Below are 19,719 nucleotides of genomic sequence, written 5' to 3' on the forward strand. Positions count from 1 at the left end.
TTTTCTTTTTCTTCTTTTCTTTTCTTTTCTTCTTGCTGTTATTCATTTCTGTACATAATAGTCTGAACATACTGTACATGATAAAGGTTTGAGGTGAGATCATGACTTGATTATGACCTTATTCTACTCTAGGATACAATAGATGTATTCAGAATAGATTTATGCTGAATAGGATTGATTCACTTGTAATAGTTCTAAACGAGGGTGGATTTATCATTGAACTTTTTGGTTGCTGCTTGCATTGTCACCTATAATGTGCAAGGTACAGAGACAGTCAGAATAGGTTTAGAAAAATGTAAGCATCTCTAGGCAAATTGGTGCTGGGTGATTGGAATATTGGACAAGGAGTCGGGATTTCTAAGTTCTCATATAGATTTCTTGGGGGAGTGGATAAGTCATTTGGGGGCCTGATTCTGTACCACTGAAAGAGTAGTTGCAGTTATAGTACTGTGATGGTACCTAGGAGCTCTAGTCATGGACCTGGACCCTATTGTGCTAGGCACTGTATAAATGCAGAACAAAGAAACAGTCCTTGCCGCAAAGAGCTTACAAGCGAAGTATAAGACAAGCGAAGTATAAGATAACAGGTGAATGCAGAGATGGGGGAACAGAAGGAAACAATAAGATAATATTGGGCAGGATGACAAGCTGTGATCTCTGCACAAAAGGTGCCTAACTATTGCCACGTTTTCTTGTAGCCATCTTGTCTGGAAATGAAGGAGGACAATAAGGTAGCTTTGAAGATGTTTAAGGGGCGCTCCCCCCAAGAAGCGCATGGCAGCTTTGCTATTGATTTCAGGATCAGGATCAGCTTGCAGGATGAGGCCCTTAAGCTGCAATTTTCAAACATGGATGCATAAAGTGTGTGTATGTGTGTTCTTATTTATTCCGAACCAGTTCATTCATCCCTATTATTTGACCCTTTGTATCTTCTGAGTGTTTATTATTTCTACTGCACTAGGGTCTGAAATGTGCTGGACCCTTTCCAGAGTAGAAGAAACAGTCCCTGCCGTGAAAGATAAAGGCTGTGGAGGTGGGGGAAAGTATATAGCAGTGATTAGGGTGATGACAGGCACATGTATTTATTTAGTTATTAATGGTTCTATTTTAACTTAAACACACTAGATCCCCTCTCCCTACCCTTTCTCCACAGTTCCCTCCAGCAGCAAATCTCAGCTTCAGATCCAGTGTCTGAGTTTTGCCAACCACAAGCATTTGTAATTCATGAATCATTTGCCCCCAAATAATGAAACTGACTAAAATAAAGTGCTGAGCTTTGGCCATGCAGAGTGCCTCGATTTTCCTCCCTCCCAACATTTGACCTCAACAAATGAGAAGTTTACTAGCAGATGGTAAGCTAGTTTCTTGTATGCCTCATGAAAGAAGGTCTTTGGGGTGGAAGGATCTGAATGAGGAAACAATAGTTGCCTTCCTGACTACAGCACAGCAATGGAAGAACGTGTGAGTATTTGTTAGTATCCTACCTGCCTTCAGTGTTGAAAATTAGCCACAGATCAACTGCTTCAGCTTTTCCAATTCCTTGGAGTTTGCTTAGGCCTGGATTGAACTATGACTGTAACCCCTGCAGTGTTATTTTGTTTAACCAAGCAGATTGCCTATTCTTTAACCTGAAAGCCTCAACTTACATTTTCAGCAATTTGGGGAAGAGACCTATAGTACAGCTCCTACCATAAAGGAGCTTCCATTTGGATTGAGGCCTCTGAGTTCTACTGTAAAATACATATCTAACACTAATAATAACAATTGCAGCATGATAATGGGATAAAATATTTCCCTGAGAATTCCATTAAACACTTTCATTTGCACCTTTTCTCCTATTCTTTTCCTCTGTCACACCGCAGTCAACACTGAAGTCATAAATGTCTGATTAGATTTGTCCTTGTGCTGTTGCTTAATACAATCAGCCGTGGTTACTGACTGAGTGACAATGCCTATTTTCTGTACTATGAGTTTTATAGTCTCAGTTTATTAACCACCACTGGCTGGAGTTTAGGATCCTGGATTTAATAAAACAGAGTCACTTCCACAGCAGTTAAAAGGGTAGAAAACATGTTGCAGGAAACTTTTAAAAGATTTATGAAGGCAAAACCTGTATAACCACAAGAAGAGATAAACCCCAAAGCACCAGCTTCTTGTGAGCACAGCCAGTGCTGGTATTCTTAAGTGACTGGTCAATCGAAGGTCTTCTAAGTGTATTACCTAATGAGCAGCATTGCGTGTGTTGCATTTCTTTAATAGGTAGGAATTATAATATCTTTTTTCATGTGCTTCCTCTGTGAGGGTGAAATTCATCCCATTGCTTGGGGCCAATACAAGGCCTATATACCAGTTACACTTACTTTCAGTGTGACTGTGACCCCCTGTGGGCTTCTTGTGAAGGCAGACAGTATGATTGACTGTCAATCCCTCTACAGGTGGGCTCTCCAACATATTCCAGGGCTGAATTAAACCCAATTTCTTTAGCAACTGGAGGAACAACCACAGTACCCTGTGGTCTCTCCTTTAGACTCTGCTGACACACACAGGCTACTTCCAATCACAGAATAGGCTTGTGGGAGCCACTGTCACTCTGTGTGGTCCCAAGCATCTCGAAAAAGACTCTGTGAGCCCTTCATCATTTTATGTAGAAATTGTCCTGACTGATTAGGACAGCATGATCTAGATGGGAGCCTGGCCATATTAAAGGAGGATAAACTGTCACACTCAGACGCACGTTAGAATGTAATCCTGTTAGAGTTTCTTTACAGCATCGCATCATCTTACATAATTGAAAAGAAACCGCTCTTGACGGAAATAGGCCTGCAAGAAAGCAAAGCCTTGAGCAGCAGGTTAGCTAATCTTTCTGTTTCTATAGGAGCATGGCATACAGTAAAGGTATGTGGTAAATTTATCATTTGGATGCATAATAAGAAGCTAGGAGACTATTCTGGTGCTAGCTTTTTAGCTCTAACTGTTTTAGCCAAGGGCTGACACCTGATGAGCCTTCCAAATAACCACAATAATCTTCAAGTACAAAGTTTCCTGTTGTAAGGCTATAATATCTCGGCTCCGAAATACAGTTACTAAACTCCCAAACCGTAGCGTTCCCAAGGGCAGCATTTGGGACACACTGTACATTCTATGGCAGTAGAACAGGTATAAGCTTTAAGATGCTGTTTGCTCCTGAATTAAAGTTCTTGCACTACATTTAGAGATGGAATGCCACTCTGCTATTTGAAAAGAGACAACAGTTTTTAAAGAGGATATCCTTATTCAGCTAGGTTTTCCTGTGCCCTTCAATACCATACTGAGTGCCTATTGTAATTACTCATATTTCTTTTTGAAGAGACGTTCTTTCAACAGTTGTCTTTTGGGGCAAATCCTGAAAAGAACTGAGTACCCGCAATTTCAGCTGAGGTCAATGGATGATCAGCACCTCAGTATTTGGCTCATGAATTTCAGATTGCATTAAGCAAGGTGTGGTAGGGTAATGCAATTATTTAAGACATCTGTACTGAGGCTTAAGTATTAGGGACAGGGTAGCTTTAACAAGGCAACATTACCTTATGTATAAGCTCCTTTGTCTTCAGTTTACACAGATTTTTACTGAAAAATTACTGGGTTTTACAAAAAGTATTATTCATTTTTTTCTGATTTTCACCTACTTTTGTATAATTCAAATATATAAAAATTACTTGTTTTATTAGGAAAATACAATACATTTTGCATGAGATATATGTATTACAATCATACATTAGTCTGTGTGTATATGCAAAGCTGCCTGTTGAAGTAAGGCTATGTGTTAGTCTAGAAGATACACACAATAAACAAACAGCATGCACACAAGCTTTGAAGTGCGTGAGCATCTGAATGTACTGATGAATCTCACTCCCATCACACACACATTTCAAGCTGTTAACAGATAACAGTTTAAAGATCTGACACACTAAAATGGGAAGAAAACAAAAGTCTGTATCAGAATACGATTCAAAACACAAGGAAGTATATGAAAGTTTTAAAAAGACAAAAACAGGAGAAAAGGCTGAAGTTGAGTGAATGCGCTGCTAATGGTGTGGCCCAATTATTAAATATGTATAGGCGAATAGTTCTAAGTCGACAACAGTAAACTGTTTATTCAAATGAAAAGTTTTATTTGGGGATTAGAGCTATATTGTTTACTTAAACTCAGAGGTGGCCTAGTGTTTTGAGTTCTGTTTTTATTCTGCAGCAAATTACATTGATCATCAGAATTCAAAGTGTTAATCTACTAAATACTTTTTCCTGTCTTTCCATCCATCAAAATAAACCCTGATATTTACCCAGAACAATTATTAATAGTTTTTTGCACTGATTTTCACCTGTTTTTGTTGTAATAAACACTGATAAATTCCCAGGAAAAATTAAATAAAATAAAAACTGAAAATGAAGGACCCTACTCATGAAGTATCTTTCATAGCTACTGTATTCCAAATCATAGAATCATAGATATTAGGGTTGGAAAAGACCTCAGGAGGTCATCTAGTCCAATTCCCTGCTCAAATTGCTTTACAGAGTTAAATAATTCAGTTATAAAGTTGAACAATAAATAATACCATAAGGAGAGAGAAATTAAGAGGCACAAGCCGGGGAGAAAAACATATGTTCAAAATCTCATGTATTCTAGTGCAAAGGAATTTTCTGCAGAATCCACCCACTGTCATAGACCTATGCAGCAGAATCTAAGCTTCATTTTAAATAAAATAAGTGTCTAACTTTCATGGTTGCAAAGAAAACCCTCCAAATATGAACTGCTACAGTGTTGCATTTCTGAATCTGTGCTGATATCATAAAATAATAACTTTGACATGTGTAAACTACCTTATTCCTCTCAATGGAATATTAGTTCTTAAGTCTAATGATGTCAGTGTGAGTGCCAGCATTATTAACTATTTCGCTGCTGATAGGTTTAGTAAAAATACTCAAATGATCTGCTGATAATCCATTAAGGTGAAGTGGTAGATACTTAGGGCTTAGCTACACTTGCAGATGTAGAGCGCTGGGAGTTAAACCAGCCTTCAGAGAGCGCAGTAGGGAAAGCGCTGCCGTGTGTTTACCCTGTCAGCTGCAAGTGCGCTGGTGTGGCCACGTTAGCAGCTCTTGCAACGTGCCACAAACAGCAGTGCATTGTGGTAGCTATCCCAGTGTACAAGTGGCTGCAGCGTGCTGTTCAAATGTGGGGGGGAGTGTGACAGGGAGTGTGTTGTGTGCATGTGGGGGGAGAGACAGTGTGTTTTGGGGGGCAGAGTGTGTCAGCATGCTGTCTTCTAAGTTCAGACAGCAGCAGACCCCCCTCCTCTCCCCTGCCTCTCTCTCTCAAACAGACTCACAGCAGCAGCATTCCACAGTAATGGTTTGCTTTGTCCGGGAGCAGATAAGCATGCCGGCTGTCAGAAACGGAGCTTTGAAAGGGGATATCTGCATGCCTGCAACCGAGTTCAAAACAATGAGAAGAGTGGCCACTTGACTTCAGGGGATTATGGGACATTTCCAGAGGCCAATCACAGCGCAGTAATGCAACATGTCATCCACACTGACACCCAGGTGCTTCAGCCGGGGCGCAGCAATCTTTATACTTCTCATGGAGGTGGATTACCAGGAGCGCTCCAGCTGCGGAGTCCAAGCGCTCTAACGGCCTTACCAGTGTGGACACCTCAGGAGTCAGGGCACCTGGGGTTGCTTTAATGCGCTCTAACTTGCAAGTGTAGCCAAGCCCTTAGGGTGTACTGGGGCAGAGAAGGAAGTACATGGGAACATGGAGAGATCTGAACAGAACAGATCAGAAAAGGAGATTAAATGAAAAGAAAAAGCATACAGTGTGATTCATTAATTAGGGCTTGATGCTCTTCCCATTGATGTCAATGACATAACTCTTATTAACTCACAGGGGCAGAGTCAATTTCTTTTTCTTTTTTTTCAAAACGAGAAAATACTTAAGCCTTTTTAAATTAAAATGTATGAGTTTTAATATGAGAATATTATATGCAAACATAAGGAACTGATCCAAAACTCACTGAAATCATGGATTGTACATATTCATTAGGGTCTGTGCGCTCAGGAGTTGGACTTGTGCACAAATGAAAGTCTGATCCATTTTTTACAATAAACCCATTCACCTCATGTGAATATATAGAACAGATCACTGTGGGGAATAAAAAAGGGTTGAAATGAAATGATGTAAATTAAATATGAAAAATCACAACAGCTATGATTTGTACTCACTGCATTGGTTTTCCAAAGACTTTTTTCTTTACAAACTAGTCCCAATTTTCATATACTCTGTCAAAGTAACAAACATTCGCAGCATGTAGCTTAAAAGCAGAAATGAACACCTGGTGGTTGCACATCTTTAAGCTGTATGGCTTGTATTTAGAAGGCCATCCATGGACTCCTTTGTAAGAATATTTATATTCTGTACTCCCCTGTTCCCCTTGGCTGAAAATAGATTAGGCGTTTTCCTTGTGGGACAATAAATGGATAAAACAAATCCGATATCAAGTATGATAAGAAAGTAGCTAATGCCACAGTTCCATTTGCTACTGGATCAGCTCACTTTTCCCCCCAATTATTTTATGACTTTATCAGAGTGAGAAAATTCATCCGTCTGGGGAAAGAATCCCTCCTAATATTGCAAGCAAAGAAATCCAATTCTTAATGTGTTTTTTGTGTAGCCTTCAGGGGATTGAATAATGCGCTTTATTAGTGACGCTAACTAGCACTTTCAGTCTCAGCTTTTGACAGTGAAGTGGTTATTTTTCATTGAGCTTCCATCACTGCAAAGGGGTTTGGATCTAATATATTATTAGAATATTTCTGAAGTAATATTAACTCACTGTTTAATAGCATAGCTATTTCCAAAACTCCAAAGAGTTATATGTTGTGTGAACAGAATATTCTTCCATTGATGTTCTTCTCTACTAAACATATCATGTTATTTAATTTCCTCTCTTGCTTTTCTTTAACAGGCTTTTCATATCCATCATCAAGCTGAAATGAAGACCTTGGAGGCTGAAGAAAGCTGAGTGCACCACTACCGTGCTTCAGAGAAAGGAACTACGGTCCAGTCAACCTTTCTCCTGACGACTTTTGGTAGCTTTAAATTGACGATTGCCTACCTTGAAAGACACAGGTATTGCTTCTTTCAGTACACATGGAGGAAGGCAGCAAAGTGTGTAACCCTGGCTAATAAGACTGTGGCTTTCCTATGAAGAGCAGAAGGCAGGCCAATCATAAAAGGATTATTTCACAGTTAGCCTCCAAGACTTTACCTCTGACCTGATCACTGGACACAAATACAAGCCAATTCCAGTAACCTGAGTTTTCACTACCTGTTCTTTATCATTGTTTTAATTTCTCTTTCTTTGGTATTCCATTTCTTTAAGTTCAAAATGGGCCTGTGGACGAGAATGTGGTCCAAAGATTGGGCTGCTTTCCTGAAATCCTGGCTCATAATTTCCCTGGGGCTCTGCATGCAAGTCTCCAAAACTTTGGCCTGTCCAAATGTGTGCCGCTGTGACCGAAACTTTGTCTACTGTAATGAGCGAAGCTTGACCTCAGTGCCTCTTGGGATACCGGAGGGTGTAACCGTACTCTACCTCCACAATAACCAAATTAATAATGCTGGCTTCCCTGCAGAGCTGCACAATGTCCAGTCTGTGCATACGGTCTACCTGTATGGTAACCAATTGGATGAGTTTCCCATGAACCTGCCCAAGAATGTCAGGGTTCTCCACCTGCAGGAAAACAACATTCAAACCATTTCTAGGGCTGCCCTGGCCCAGCTACTGAAGCTGGAAGAGCTGCACCTAGATGACAACTCCATCTCTACTGTAGGGGTTGAGGATGGAGCATTTCGGGAAGCTGTCAGCCTCAAGCTTCTGTTCTTGTCTAAGAATCATTTGAGCAGTGTACCAGTTGGCCTTCCAGTGGACTTACAAGAATTACGAGTTGATGAAAACCGAATTGCCATAATTTCAGACATGGCCTTCCAGAATCTCACGAGCTTGGAACGTCTTATTGTGGATGGCAATCTCCTTACAAATAAAGGTATAGCTGAGGGTACCTTCAGCCATCTGACCAAGCTCAAGGAATTCTCAATAGTACGGAATTCACTATCCTATCCTCCCCCTGATCTTCCAGGTACACATCTGCTGAGGCTCTATCTGCAGGACAACCAGATAACCCACATACCACTTTCAGCCTTTTCAAACCTCCACAAGCTGGAGCGGCTTGATATTTCCAACAATCAGCTCCGGATGCTGGTGAAAGGGGTCTTTGATAACCTCCACAACCTGAAGCAGCTCACTGCGCGGAATAATCCCTGGTTATGTGACTGCAGTATTAAATGGGTCACTGAATGGCTCAAATTTATTCCCCCATCCATCAATGTCCGGGGTTTTATGTGCCAGGGACCAGAACAGGTCCGAGGTATGGCTGTCAGGGAGCTCAACATGAATATGTTGTCATGCCCCACCACCACTCCTGGTCTGCCACTTATCACCCCAGCCCCTGCTGCCACCTTGCCAACTACACTGGTTCCCACTTCATCAGTTCCAACTCCAAGTGATAAATACAGTCCTCTCCCACCCACCACATCCACACTCCCCACTCTGCCCAACAGAGAGGGTGGAGAAATGGTGACACCTCCCATTTCCGAACGGATCCAACTCTCCATCCATTTTGTGAATGACACTTGCATCCAGGTCAACTGGCTGTCCCTTTTTACCGTGATGGCATACAAACTCACATGGGTTAAAATGGGCCACAGCCTGGTAGGGGGCATTGTTCAAGAACGGATAGTAAGTGGTGAGAAACAACATGTAAGCTTGGTGAATCTCGAACCCAAATCCACTTATCGGATTTGTTTGGTTCCACTGGATGCTTTTAATAATTACCGAGCTGGAGAAGACACTGTCTGTTCAGAAGCCACAACCAAGGCTTCCCACTTAAACAATGGCAGCAACACAGCCTCCAGCCATGAGCAGACGACTTCTCAGAATATGGGCTCCCCCTTTTTGCTGGCAGGCTTGATTGGGGGTGCAGTGATATTTGTGCTCGTGGTCCTGCTCAGCATCTTTTGCTGGCACATGCATAAAAAGGGGCGCTACACCTCCCAGAAGTGGAAATACAACCGGGGCCGGCGGAAAGATGACTATTGCGAGGCGGGGACCAAGAAGGACAACTCCATCCTGGAGATGACGGAAACCAGCTTCCAGATTGTCTCCTTAAATAATGATCAGCTCCTTAAAGGAGATTTCAGACTGCAGCCCATTTATACCCCAAACGGGGGAATTAACTACACGGACTGCCACATCCCCAACAACATGCGATACTGCAACAGCAGTGTCTCAGATCTGGACCACTGTCATACGTGATAGTGAGGGGAAAGCGAGATGCATAGAACTATGAGCAAAAACTCTGGAAAAAAAAATCCACACACAAAAAATTACATTTGATAAATGTTACACAGATGCATTTGTGCATTTGAATACTCTGTAATTTATACGGTGTACTATATAATGGGATTTAAAAAAAAGTGCTATCTTTTCTATTTCAAGTTAATTGCAAATAGTTTTGTAACTCTTTGCTTTTTAAATCTTTAAAAAAATTTTGCTGAAGTACTGTACAGGGTTGTACAATAAGAACCCAATGCTATGGCAAAGGATAGAAAAACTCATTCTTCAAACATTAACCACTTTGCTGTCGAAGCTGTCTGAAGGATGTAGGTCCCTAGGTAGTCCCCTGGTACAGGACATAAGTGTTCATTAAAACAGCGTCACTAGGGATGGGCAAAGCCAGTTCTAATAAAATGAGTACAACCCTCTCACCCAAACTCATTATGAACTTCTTCTGGGGTTCAAACAAGTTGGAGTAACTCTGTTCCCTATCTGTCACTTTCACCTGCCTCCGTATTTCCTGGTTCCACCTAGAAGTGGGAGTTCAGAAGTGCTACCAGAGAGGCTGTTTCAGTGGTGTATTTTTTTTTTTATATGGATGGAAACAAAGAAGTATCAAACACTTTCTGCAAGATTCAGAGTTCCCTGTATTTCTATTCATAAGAGCTAGTCAGAAAATGATCCCAAAATATCAGATACATTTTCATGAGAATTTTTTTCCCAATTTTTCATTAAAATTAAGAAGTTTTACACATTTTCTAACCAATTTCAATGGGAAATGAGGGTGCTCACCAGCTATCAGGTGACTCTCATCATATCACATCACCTTCTGAGGGAGCAACTTTCGCAGAATTAGCATGTTCAGATAAGGCCTGCACCTATGACTTGCTAAGTGCCGTCAACTCCTATTGACATCAAAAGTCCAAATCCTATGGTATTTGCCATGACTTAGTGGCAATATACCCTTCCAAATCACTGAAAGCCTCATGCAAAAATCCAAGGAGATCCATAGAAAGTCTTCCACTGGCTTCTGTGGATTTTGGATTAGGCCCTGAGTGATTTAGTGGCTTGAATAAAGTTCAGTACAGAGAACTAGGAAGGAAGAAACCACCTGGCAAGCGAGAAAGCTTTTGTTTGTTTGTTTGTGTGTTTGTTTTTTGAAAGGCTCTCAGACCTACTATGAACTGAATTAACTTCAGTGAAATAATCACATCAAAGTTGTATTGTTTTAGGTGAATGGAGATAGGCATTAACTAAACATTTGGTGAGTTGAGGGATTTGCATGGATACTAGTCCATGCTACCCCTTTTACTCTCCCTTCTTCAATCCTTAGTCTGTTGGCCATTTTTTCAACAATGATCTGTGCTTTAAAAGTAGCATTTGGGCCTAGATTTTGCTCACTTCTGCCCTCAACTCTTCAGTTGGAATCAATTCTGCATCCCTGAGCTTGACACATGCTATATGGAACATCATGCTTCTACTAAAATCATGATGTTTCTCTGAAAGTTACATAACGTTCCAGCAACTCCTGACTCCTGTGCTTGCCAAAAGCTCTGGTTCGCTTGCCAGCTCAGTGATGGATTTGATTTTTTTTTTTATTTTATTTTTTAACACTTTGGCTCACTCTGTCTCCTGAGCGTAGGAAACACACACAAGTTCACAACAAAGAGGAAGAAGACCACACAAATATCAGTAAGCCCCTCATACAAAAAGCTCACAGGGCTTGTTTTCTAAATGTTTTCCAAGGGAGAAGGGAATGCATGCATGCATGCTTGCCACAGAGAGCATAGAAAGGTCCAGCAAAAGTTGGTATTCCAGTAAAAGTGGCTCATTAATTAGAGATTTAACAAAATCACTCTGAAAAATTTAGGATTATATGATCATTGATGGCTTCTTATGTTGGGAGAGAGAGCTGTGGTCCCTTCCTCCGTGAATTTCACCATGCCCATCCCTGAATCCCAGCAGTCTTTGAGTGTGCAACTTCTAAAATGCCATAAAAACATTTCTCTTCTGCACTGAAGAGATTAATCTGATCTTTAGTTGTAGATGGCAGAGTACAATCATTATCTGAGGAACTACGCCCTCCCCGCCGACACCTTTTATAATCCCATTTTGGAATTCCATTCTATATTCTGTATATTTGCTATTTTGTCAGGCTATAACCGGTATTTTAGGCAACCTGTGTGGCTACTGTAATAGTAAAGTCACTGAAATTTTGCTGAATAAAAGGCTGCCATCTGATCTCAAATTGTGTAATTTTAGCTAGAAAAGTCTATGCAAAGTGTTTTTTCCTAGTATGTGACCTATTTACTCAAGATAACTGAGAGAAGGCTGTATTTTTTGTTTGTTTTGTTTAATATGTTTTAGCTGCCAAGGCCCCACACAACGAGCAGTAAGACATGTGCCTGTGCACACACCTGTGGCATGCGGTATACATGAAAGTTTATTTTAGATTAAGTAGAGTTAGTGAATTCATTCTGGGCATGGATGTAGTATTTAATTTCACTGAAATAGCTAGTTATATGTTTGGTTTGAAAAAGCCATCTCACATATTTAATAAGGGTTCCCAATCATTGGTATGTATACCAGTACTGGTACTTCATGCTTCGATGTCTGATACCGTAAATACTTTTCTCTACTGTAATTATAATCAGCTGTACTATAATCAGCTTAGTATATCATAGTTACTAGAGCTAGGTGAATTATTCATACCAAATTACTTCTTCAGTGAGTTTAGCCCTTTATTTCCAATTGTGAATTATCTATGCACAGATTGATTGATATGATTGTGCTTGCTATTTAAAATTGTTTGATGAATACTCATGTGAATGTGATCCAGACTAGGGGTTGTTCACAAACTGTTCAGTTTGACTACCTCGTGGATTATTCATGGTGCGTGACTGGGCCTGCTAAATCACATGTCATTAATTCTGCTCCCTGTCTGATGATGGGAACTTTTATAAACAGCAGGAGGGAAATCCAAGAAATTTAAAAAATGACAGAGTTTGGGCTTCGGGTAGTGAACCCTTGTGCAAACATATTGGAATGGAGTGTTCATTGGACTCATTTTACATGAACGTTATGTTGAAAAAAAAAATCTGTACCAGATTTCCCTGAAAAACAAATTGAAAGAACTGGGAGTACTAGCTAAACAAATGTTTAGATATATGTTTTGGAAGTATTTTTGTTACCTCTAACTGTTACCCACCTCTCCTCCATTTGAGCACTCTCCAACACACAACAAAGTTTGGATTGTTTCCAATTCAGTTCCATAGTTATACAAACAGATTAAACTCCATTTTAGCACATAGTTGACAAAGCTTCATTTGGTGGAGGTTTTCAAAAGAGGCTGGATCGCCATCTGTCTTGACACCACAAATCCTGCATCTTGGCAGGGGGTTAGACTAGATGACCCTTGTGTTCCCTTCGATTCTATGATTCTAAGCAGGTGATAGGCACTAGCTGAAGTCTGAGTCTGGTAAAATGCCTGAAAAGATTGGGAACCTCTCAGCTAAAAATAAATGTTGACAAAGATATTTTTTTGTGATTGGACATTTAATATTAAATTAATATCACAAGCTTTCATCTTGTACACAATATATTCCAAACAGGCTTCATTAATGCTGCAGATTATGGGATCTGCCTCAATTAGTGTAAGATCTGCATACTTACATTAACTAGCATACACCATGGAGAAAAGTTTCAAATGTGTACACACAAAACCCAAGCAGAACCTCTGAAATGTGCATTTGCTAATCCTGATTTCCATAGATCTGGGTTGTACACATTCATTAGGGTCTATGTGCTCAGGAGTTGGACTTGCGCATGAATGAAAATCTGATCCATTTTTTTATAATAGCCCCATTCACCTCATGTGAATATATAGAACAGATCACTGTGGGGAATAAAAAAGGGTTGAAATGAAACGATGTAAATTAAATATCATGAAAACATCACAACAGCTGTTATTTGTAGTCACTGCATTGGTTTTCCAAAGACTTTTTTCTTTACAAACTAGTCCCAATTTTCATATACTCTGTCAATGTGACAAACATTCACAGCATGTAGCTTAAAAGCAGAAACAAACAGCTGGAGGTCACACATCTTTAAACTGTATGGTTTGCATTGAAGAGGCCGTCCATGGACTCCTTTGTAAGAATATTTATGTTCTGTATTCCTCGCTTCCCCTGGCTGAAAATACATTAGGAGTTTTCTGCATGGGACAATAAATACATAAAATGAACCTGATATCAAACATGACAATGAAGTAGCTAATGCTACAGTTCCATTTGCTACTGGACCAGCTCACTTTTTCTTTTCTTTTTTTTTCAATCATTTTATATCTTTATATATCAGAGTGAGAAAATTCCTCCATCTGAGGAAAGAATCCTGCCTAAAATTGCAAGCAAAGAAATCCAATTCTTAATATATAGTTGGTGTAGTCTTCAGGGAACTAAGTAAGGCACTTTTTTAGTGACTCTAAATAGCAGTTTCAGTCTCAGCTTTTGACAGTGAAGTGGTTAATTTTCATTGAGTCCTTAGTTTATAGCATTTCTTTGCTCTAACTTATAACAGGGACATTAAAGTTTTACTTTAGAATATAAGAATAATGGTTTTACTCATGACTTATCTTTCCAGCTGCATGAAAAAAACAAAACAGAAATTAGTGCCAAAACCAAAAGTAGCTAGCTCTAAACTTCATCAAATCCTGTCTGATGCTCTCCTTTTTACACGAAGGATAATTCTAGGAAGCTGAAGCTGACATCCTTCCCTAAGATCTACAGGAGAGGTCAGTTTGGATCACAGAAGACACTAGGGGATGCTTGTAAAAGATTTATTTGTGAAGTTTTTGCACAAGCATGGTACTGTATTTTCTCTTCAATAAGATAGTTCTTTCTAGTAGCACACCCAGCAGCCTAGCACAAACGGGATGCAGCAAACATTGACTATATTGGGGACTCTAAAGAAAAACAACCCATTAGAGTTAAATTCTGATCCTCTTGAATACAGACAAGGCATGGAACAAATTGTCATGAATACTGGGTCCCAGATATAGTGGCACCAAATATATTAATTGAAAAATAATCATAAAACATTGTTATTAATTGAGACATATGCAAATTTCGTTCTTTGTGTTTGGTATATTTTATCTATAACAAGAGAGTACAAGTGGTCTGAAGCCTGTATTATCCATCTTCTGAGACCTGCCATGTCAAAACTCCATTCTACATTATATAGTATCTTGTTGGCTTAATCGGTAAAGACTTATTGGAAAGAAAAACCACCACAAAACCCTGCGGTGTTTATACGAGTACCTGCATTAAAATTCAGATGTCTCATCTTGTCCAAAATCTCATCCAAAAGGGAATGGAGTAAAAAAAAATATGGTCAGGATTCCAAATTTTCATTTTTGCTTATTTTTTAAAAAGTGTTTTGCTGTACTCTGCTCTCTCTTTAAATTCTAACCAACTGACTTGTTTGTTTTATCTCTTTGTATTCAAAGCAGTTTTGCCCCTATAATGAGAACTACTTGTTTGCGTCATTTTCTGAAAGATTATTTTAGCTATAGACACATTCTCATCTTGATATGTATTTAGGAAATCACTGTTCAAGAAGACAAGAATGTAACAATGTTTGCATATAGTGTGTGTGTGAGAGAGAGTATGTGTATATACATAAATGCTAAGTGTGTATGCAGAGGTAATATCCAATCCATGTGAGAAATTGCAGAGCCACAGGATAAATGCCTTGGGTCCCTAACCTGCCTTTTACCCATTAATCTATTTTCCAGGAATGAAATATTCCTCCTCCTCCAGTTTCTCCCAGAAAATTCAGTTCTGGTTGAGACCGAAGAAGAACAGGATTCAGCTATAGGATAGTTGGCAGCTTTTCTACACCTAGTACCTAGTATATGTGTATACAGGAGGTTTAGAGAGACAAGGTGGGTGAGGGCCTTTTATTGGACCAACTTCTGTTGTTGAGGGAGACAAATTTTCGAGCCACACAGAGCTCTTCTTCAGGTTTGGGAAATGTACTCCCAGTGTCACAGCAAAATGCAAGGTGGAATAGATTGTTTAGGATAAGTGGTTAGCACATATTGTAAGGGACCATTTAAGGTGGAGTGACCCATTAACACCTGTGTAATCATAGGACAAAAAGAGGGGGTTAGTGGGTTACAGATTGTTGTAATAAGCCATAAATCCAGTGTCTCTGTTCAGTTTATGATTTTTAATGTCTAGCAAAGTAAAGTATTTAAGCTCGTCTTTTGAAGCCCAGCCTCGTCTTTTGAAAGTGTTGTATACCTTTCCTTCGAGGATATGGACTGAGACTGTCACATGTAGAGTGATAGCTTTGTGAAAAGTGTTCACCCAGAGGTGATAGGGTGTTTTTGTCTCTTTATCATTTTTCTGCGTGAGTTTAGAATGGTCCTTTACAATATGTGCTAACTACTTAACAAAATGCAAGGTGAAACAGATTGTTTAGCATGCCATGCTGGGATTACCTTTCCCAGACCTGAAAAAGAGCTCTGTGTGGCTCAGAAGCTTGTCTCTTTCACAACCGAAGGTCGTCCAGTAAAATATATTACTTCTCGCACTTTGTCTCTTTAATATCCTAGGACTGACACAGCTACAACTACACTGCAGAAAGGAGATTTATACATTTGAGAAGATTCCCAACTTCCAATGATATACACAGCACTCACTTCTGGCCCTGGAAGGGCCTGCGATATCAAAACTATAGCTGTGTCATTTTTTATATTGAGAAAAAAGTTTCTTTTCAAGAGTCTTGCACTTCACTGCTGAGTTCTTTTTTTCTCTGTAAGCCCTGCAAAGTTCAAGTCATGGTATAAGGATGTGTGTGACTTAACACACACATTGCTGTTCACCCACCATGATTCCCCAGTCTGTCTCTCCCACAGAAGCAACTCCTACTCTCTTTTCTAAGCAACCTGTCTCACCAGGGGTAGATGAGAATACAGAGAGATGGGATAGACAGCAGGATAGAGGTTTATGAAAAAAAAACCCAGAAATAAAATAGAAACATTTTCAAAGTTTATTTTCTGTCAGAATGGAAGTAGTTGATGGACACTGTTACTTTCATGAGCTAATCTTTGTGTAGCCAAAAACTGTTAATCTGAATAAGGGAAAAAATCCTTTAAATGTTCAGTTTGAATATTTCAAAAGTGGCTGGTATCTGACATGTTATCAGAATGTGATATGTATATTTGCCTGTGTGTAGTGTTTCTAGTTTATGACAACTGTGGTTGCCTAACAAAAGGAACCCAAAGAAACAAGAAAACAGGGCAAATTTTAATACAGGGAACACTTCTCAATGTTTCCTCAGCAAAAATTAGTGAATGTGTTCCTTTAAAAAGTACATAAAAGTTCAGTTGTCCTAGGAAGAATTATTCTGCGAGATTTGGAGGCTGTGTTCAACCAGGTATGAAACATGGATGGATGTGCAACTCTCAATAAGATCTTAAATATGGAGTCACTGTTGATGGCTCCATTATACACCGTACACACACACACACACACATATATATATATATATATATATATATATATATATATAGTCTCTCTCGCTCTCTCTCTCTCTCTCACACACACACACACACATTAAAAAAGTTTCCATTAGTGAAATACATTTATATATTCATAGGGTATAATCCTGCCCCCATTGATCTCACTCATAGATTTTGAGGTCTGAAGGGATTATTAAAATAACCTAGTCTGACCTCCTGCATAACACAGGCCAGTGAATTCCCATATAAAAATAAATAAGATTACTAAATAAGGCAATATGACCATATACTGCATTATAAAGAGACAATGTGGGTGATGTAATATCTTTTAATTGGACGAACATCTGTCGGTGAAAGAGACAAGCTTTTGAGCTAGACAGAGCACTTTGTCAATATGCCGCCTTGTAAATTTGGTTATCTTCCTTGGGTTGCAGGAAGAATTAAATGCAACACTAAAAATTTGTACAGAAAAAAACAAACAGCTTGATCCACGTTTTTAAATTTAAAGCTGCACACATAAAATGGGGGCATGTGTGAGTGGAAACAGTCAATGAGTGCACAGAAGATGCAGTTTTATGAACACACACAAGCACACAGTGTATGCTTGTATCTTCATAACTTGCCCAAGTATTCCCTAGTTGCATGGATCCACCCATGTTTTCTGAACACAACTCAGATAAATGTTAGACGTCTGATGTGCATATCATACAGGCCACATGCTGTTTGACTTATACAAGTCTTGTATATTACTTTAGGGCTTCTCACCCTGAAGAAGGAGAATAGGATTTGACAATGTGCATCAAGGTATAAATTACTTTTCTCACTCTGTAGAGAAAGAATTCATACACCAAAGAACTGATATACTCATTTTATTTTCACAAGTTGTTGTGAACATTGTGATTGAAATGTTTGCTATAACCAGTGAAAAACAAAAATCAAGCTCAACACCCTGTTTTCTATTCCATAAGTGTGGAGTGTCTTGAAGAATGAACACAGTACAGAATCTAGATGAAGTTTCAACCCAAGTGTCTTATGCGTCTACAACACTGACAATCTCGGTGCTTGTGTTAGACTTCTCAATGATAGATACCAGCCCGGGTGCTAAATTAGATACAAATCTGGTTGGTAAGGGACATTTGCCACAATGATTCTCTCAAAAAGGCATATTTCTTGTACAATGTAAATAAGTCCACATCACTAGATAATGAGCCAATGGTCACATGAGGTGTCACTGTGAAATGGGACCAGGTGAATGTCTCCAAAGAAACAGTGTTATGATTTGTGTGAATGATGAGATCTCAGTGAAAAATGACAGTTATATTTTCCTATGAAGATGAAATACAGTTATCATGGGCAGAGTTCATAGTGCATTTTTATTGAATGAATATACAAATCATGCCACATGGACGAAATATACAGATACGTACTGTGGAAATGTATATATATTAGAGATAGGTCTGGTTTGATTCAAATCTCCCTCCTGCCCACCCCCATCCCAGTTTCTGGGGTGTTCAGATCAGATCCACTTATGGTACATATAGGACATTCCAAACTGTGAACTCTGGTTCATGAAGTTTTCATAGGGACAATTAAAATGAATTGCGTTCCTATAAGATATAAGTGATTATTTGCTTGACTACAACCGTGGAAATGAAATGATAAAATAGTCTCCGAAAATGCACAGTGCTTTCTTAAACACTTGCAGAAAAATTAAGAAAACAAAAAGTGTGTGGTTAAAAAAGAGATGGTAAAATGAAACCTCTTCATTCCAATATTATTCTTTCTATTGCTCCTTCAACATATCTAAGTTGCTTTAAAGTCAAACCAGGATTCCATTCTCACTGGCAGTGCTATAAGCTCGACCTTGTCTCATCATCATAAACTGATTCATATATCCACAGTTTCACTTGTTAACAATAAAAACTCTGGAATCACCTGGCAAATGTTTTGTGATGCAAGGAATGATATAGCATACAGTTCTCTCTGCTTTGCGATACTGACGAGAGGAATTTTTTCTCCATTAAAATAAAGTTACATAAGAATGGACATACTGGATCAGATTAATGGTCCATCCAGCCCAGTATCCTGTCTTCCAACAGTGATCAATCACAGGTGCTTCAGAGTGAACAGGCAATCATTGAGTGGTCCATTCCCTATTATCCACTCCCAGCTTCTGGTGATCAGAGGCTAGAGACACTCAGAACATGGGGTTGCATCCCTGCGCATCTTGGCTAATAGCCATGGCTGGACCTATCCTCCATGAACTTATATAGTTCTTTGTTTGAATCTGGTTACAGTTTTGGCCTTTACATCATCCCCTGGCTATGAGTTTCACAGATTGACTGTGCATTGTGTGAAAAAGTACTTCCTTTCATTTGTTTTAAACCTGCTGCCCATTTATTTCATTGGGTCACCCCTGGTTCTTGTGTTATGTGAAGGAGTAAATAACATTCCTTATTCAGGTTTCAGAATAGCAGCCATGTTAGTCTGTATCTGCAAAAAGAAAAGGAGTACTTGTGGCACCTTAGAGACTAACAAATTTATTTGAGCATAAACTTTCGTAAGCTACTGCTCACTTCATCAGATTAAATTAGTTAGTCTCTAAGGTGCCACAGGTACTCCTTTTCTTATTCCTTATTCACTTTCACCACACAATTCATGATTTTATAGACCTCTGTCTTATCCCCTCTTAGTCTTCTCTTTTCCAAGATGAAAAGTCCTGGTCTTCTTAATCTCTCCTCATACGGAACCTATTCCATACCC

General features: G+C 39.3%; 1 protein-coding gene across 1 annotated transcript in view; it reads left to right on the forward strand.

Annotated features, from left to right (window-relative positions):
- Positions 1-16,436, forward strand: part of FLRT2 (fibronectin leucine rich transmembrane protein 2) — a 75,818-nt gene extending 59,382 nt beyond the window's left edge. Inside the window, exon 2 of the mRNA XM_007055934.4 lies at positions 7,002-16,436. Within this exon, the coding sequence (XP_007055996.1) occupies positions 7,425-9,410 (1,986 nt within the window). The 5' untranslated portion in view covers positions 7,002-7,424 and the 3' untranslated portion in view covers positions 9,411-16,436. The remainder of the gene's footprint in view (positions 1-7,001) is intronic.
- Positions 16,437-19,719: the final 3,283 nt, after the last annotated feature.

This window comes from Chelonia mydas, chromosome 6 (genome assembly GCF_015237465.2).
Source record: "Chelonia mydas isolate rCheMyd1 chromosome 6, rCheMyd1.pri.v2, whole genome shotgun sequence".
In the NCBI taxonomy this organism is placed as follows: Eukaryota; Metazoa; Chordata; order Testudines; family Cheloniidae; genus Chelonia; species Chelonia mydas.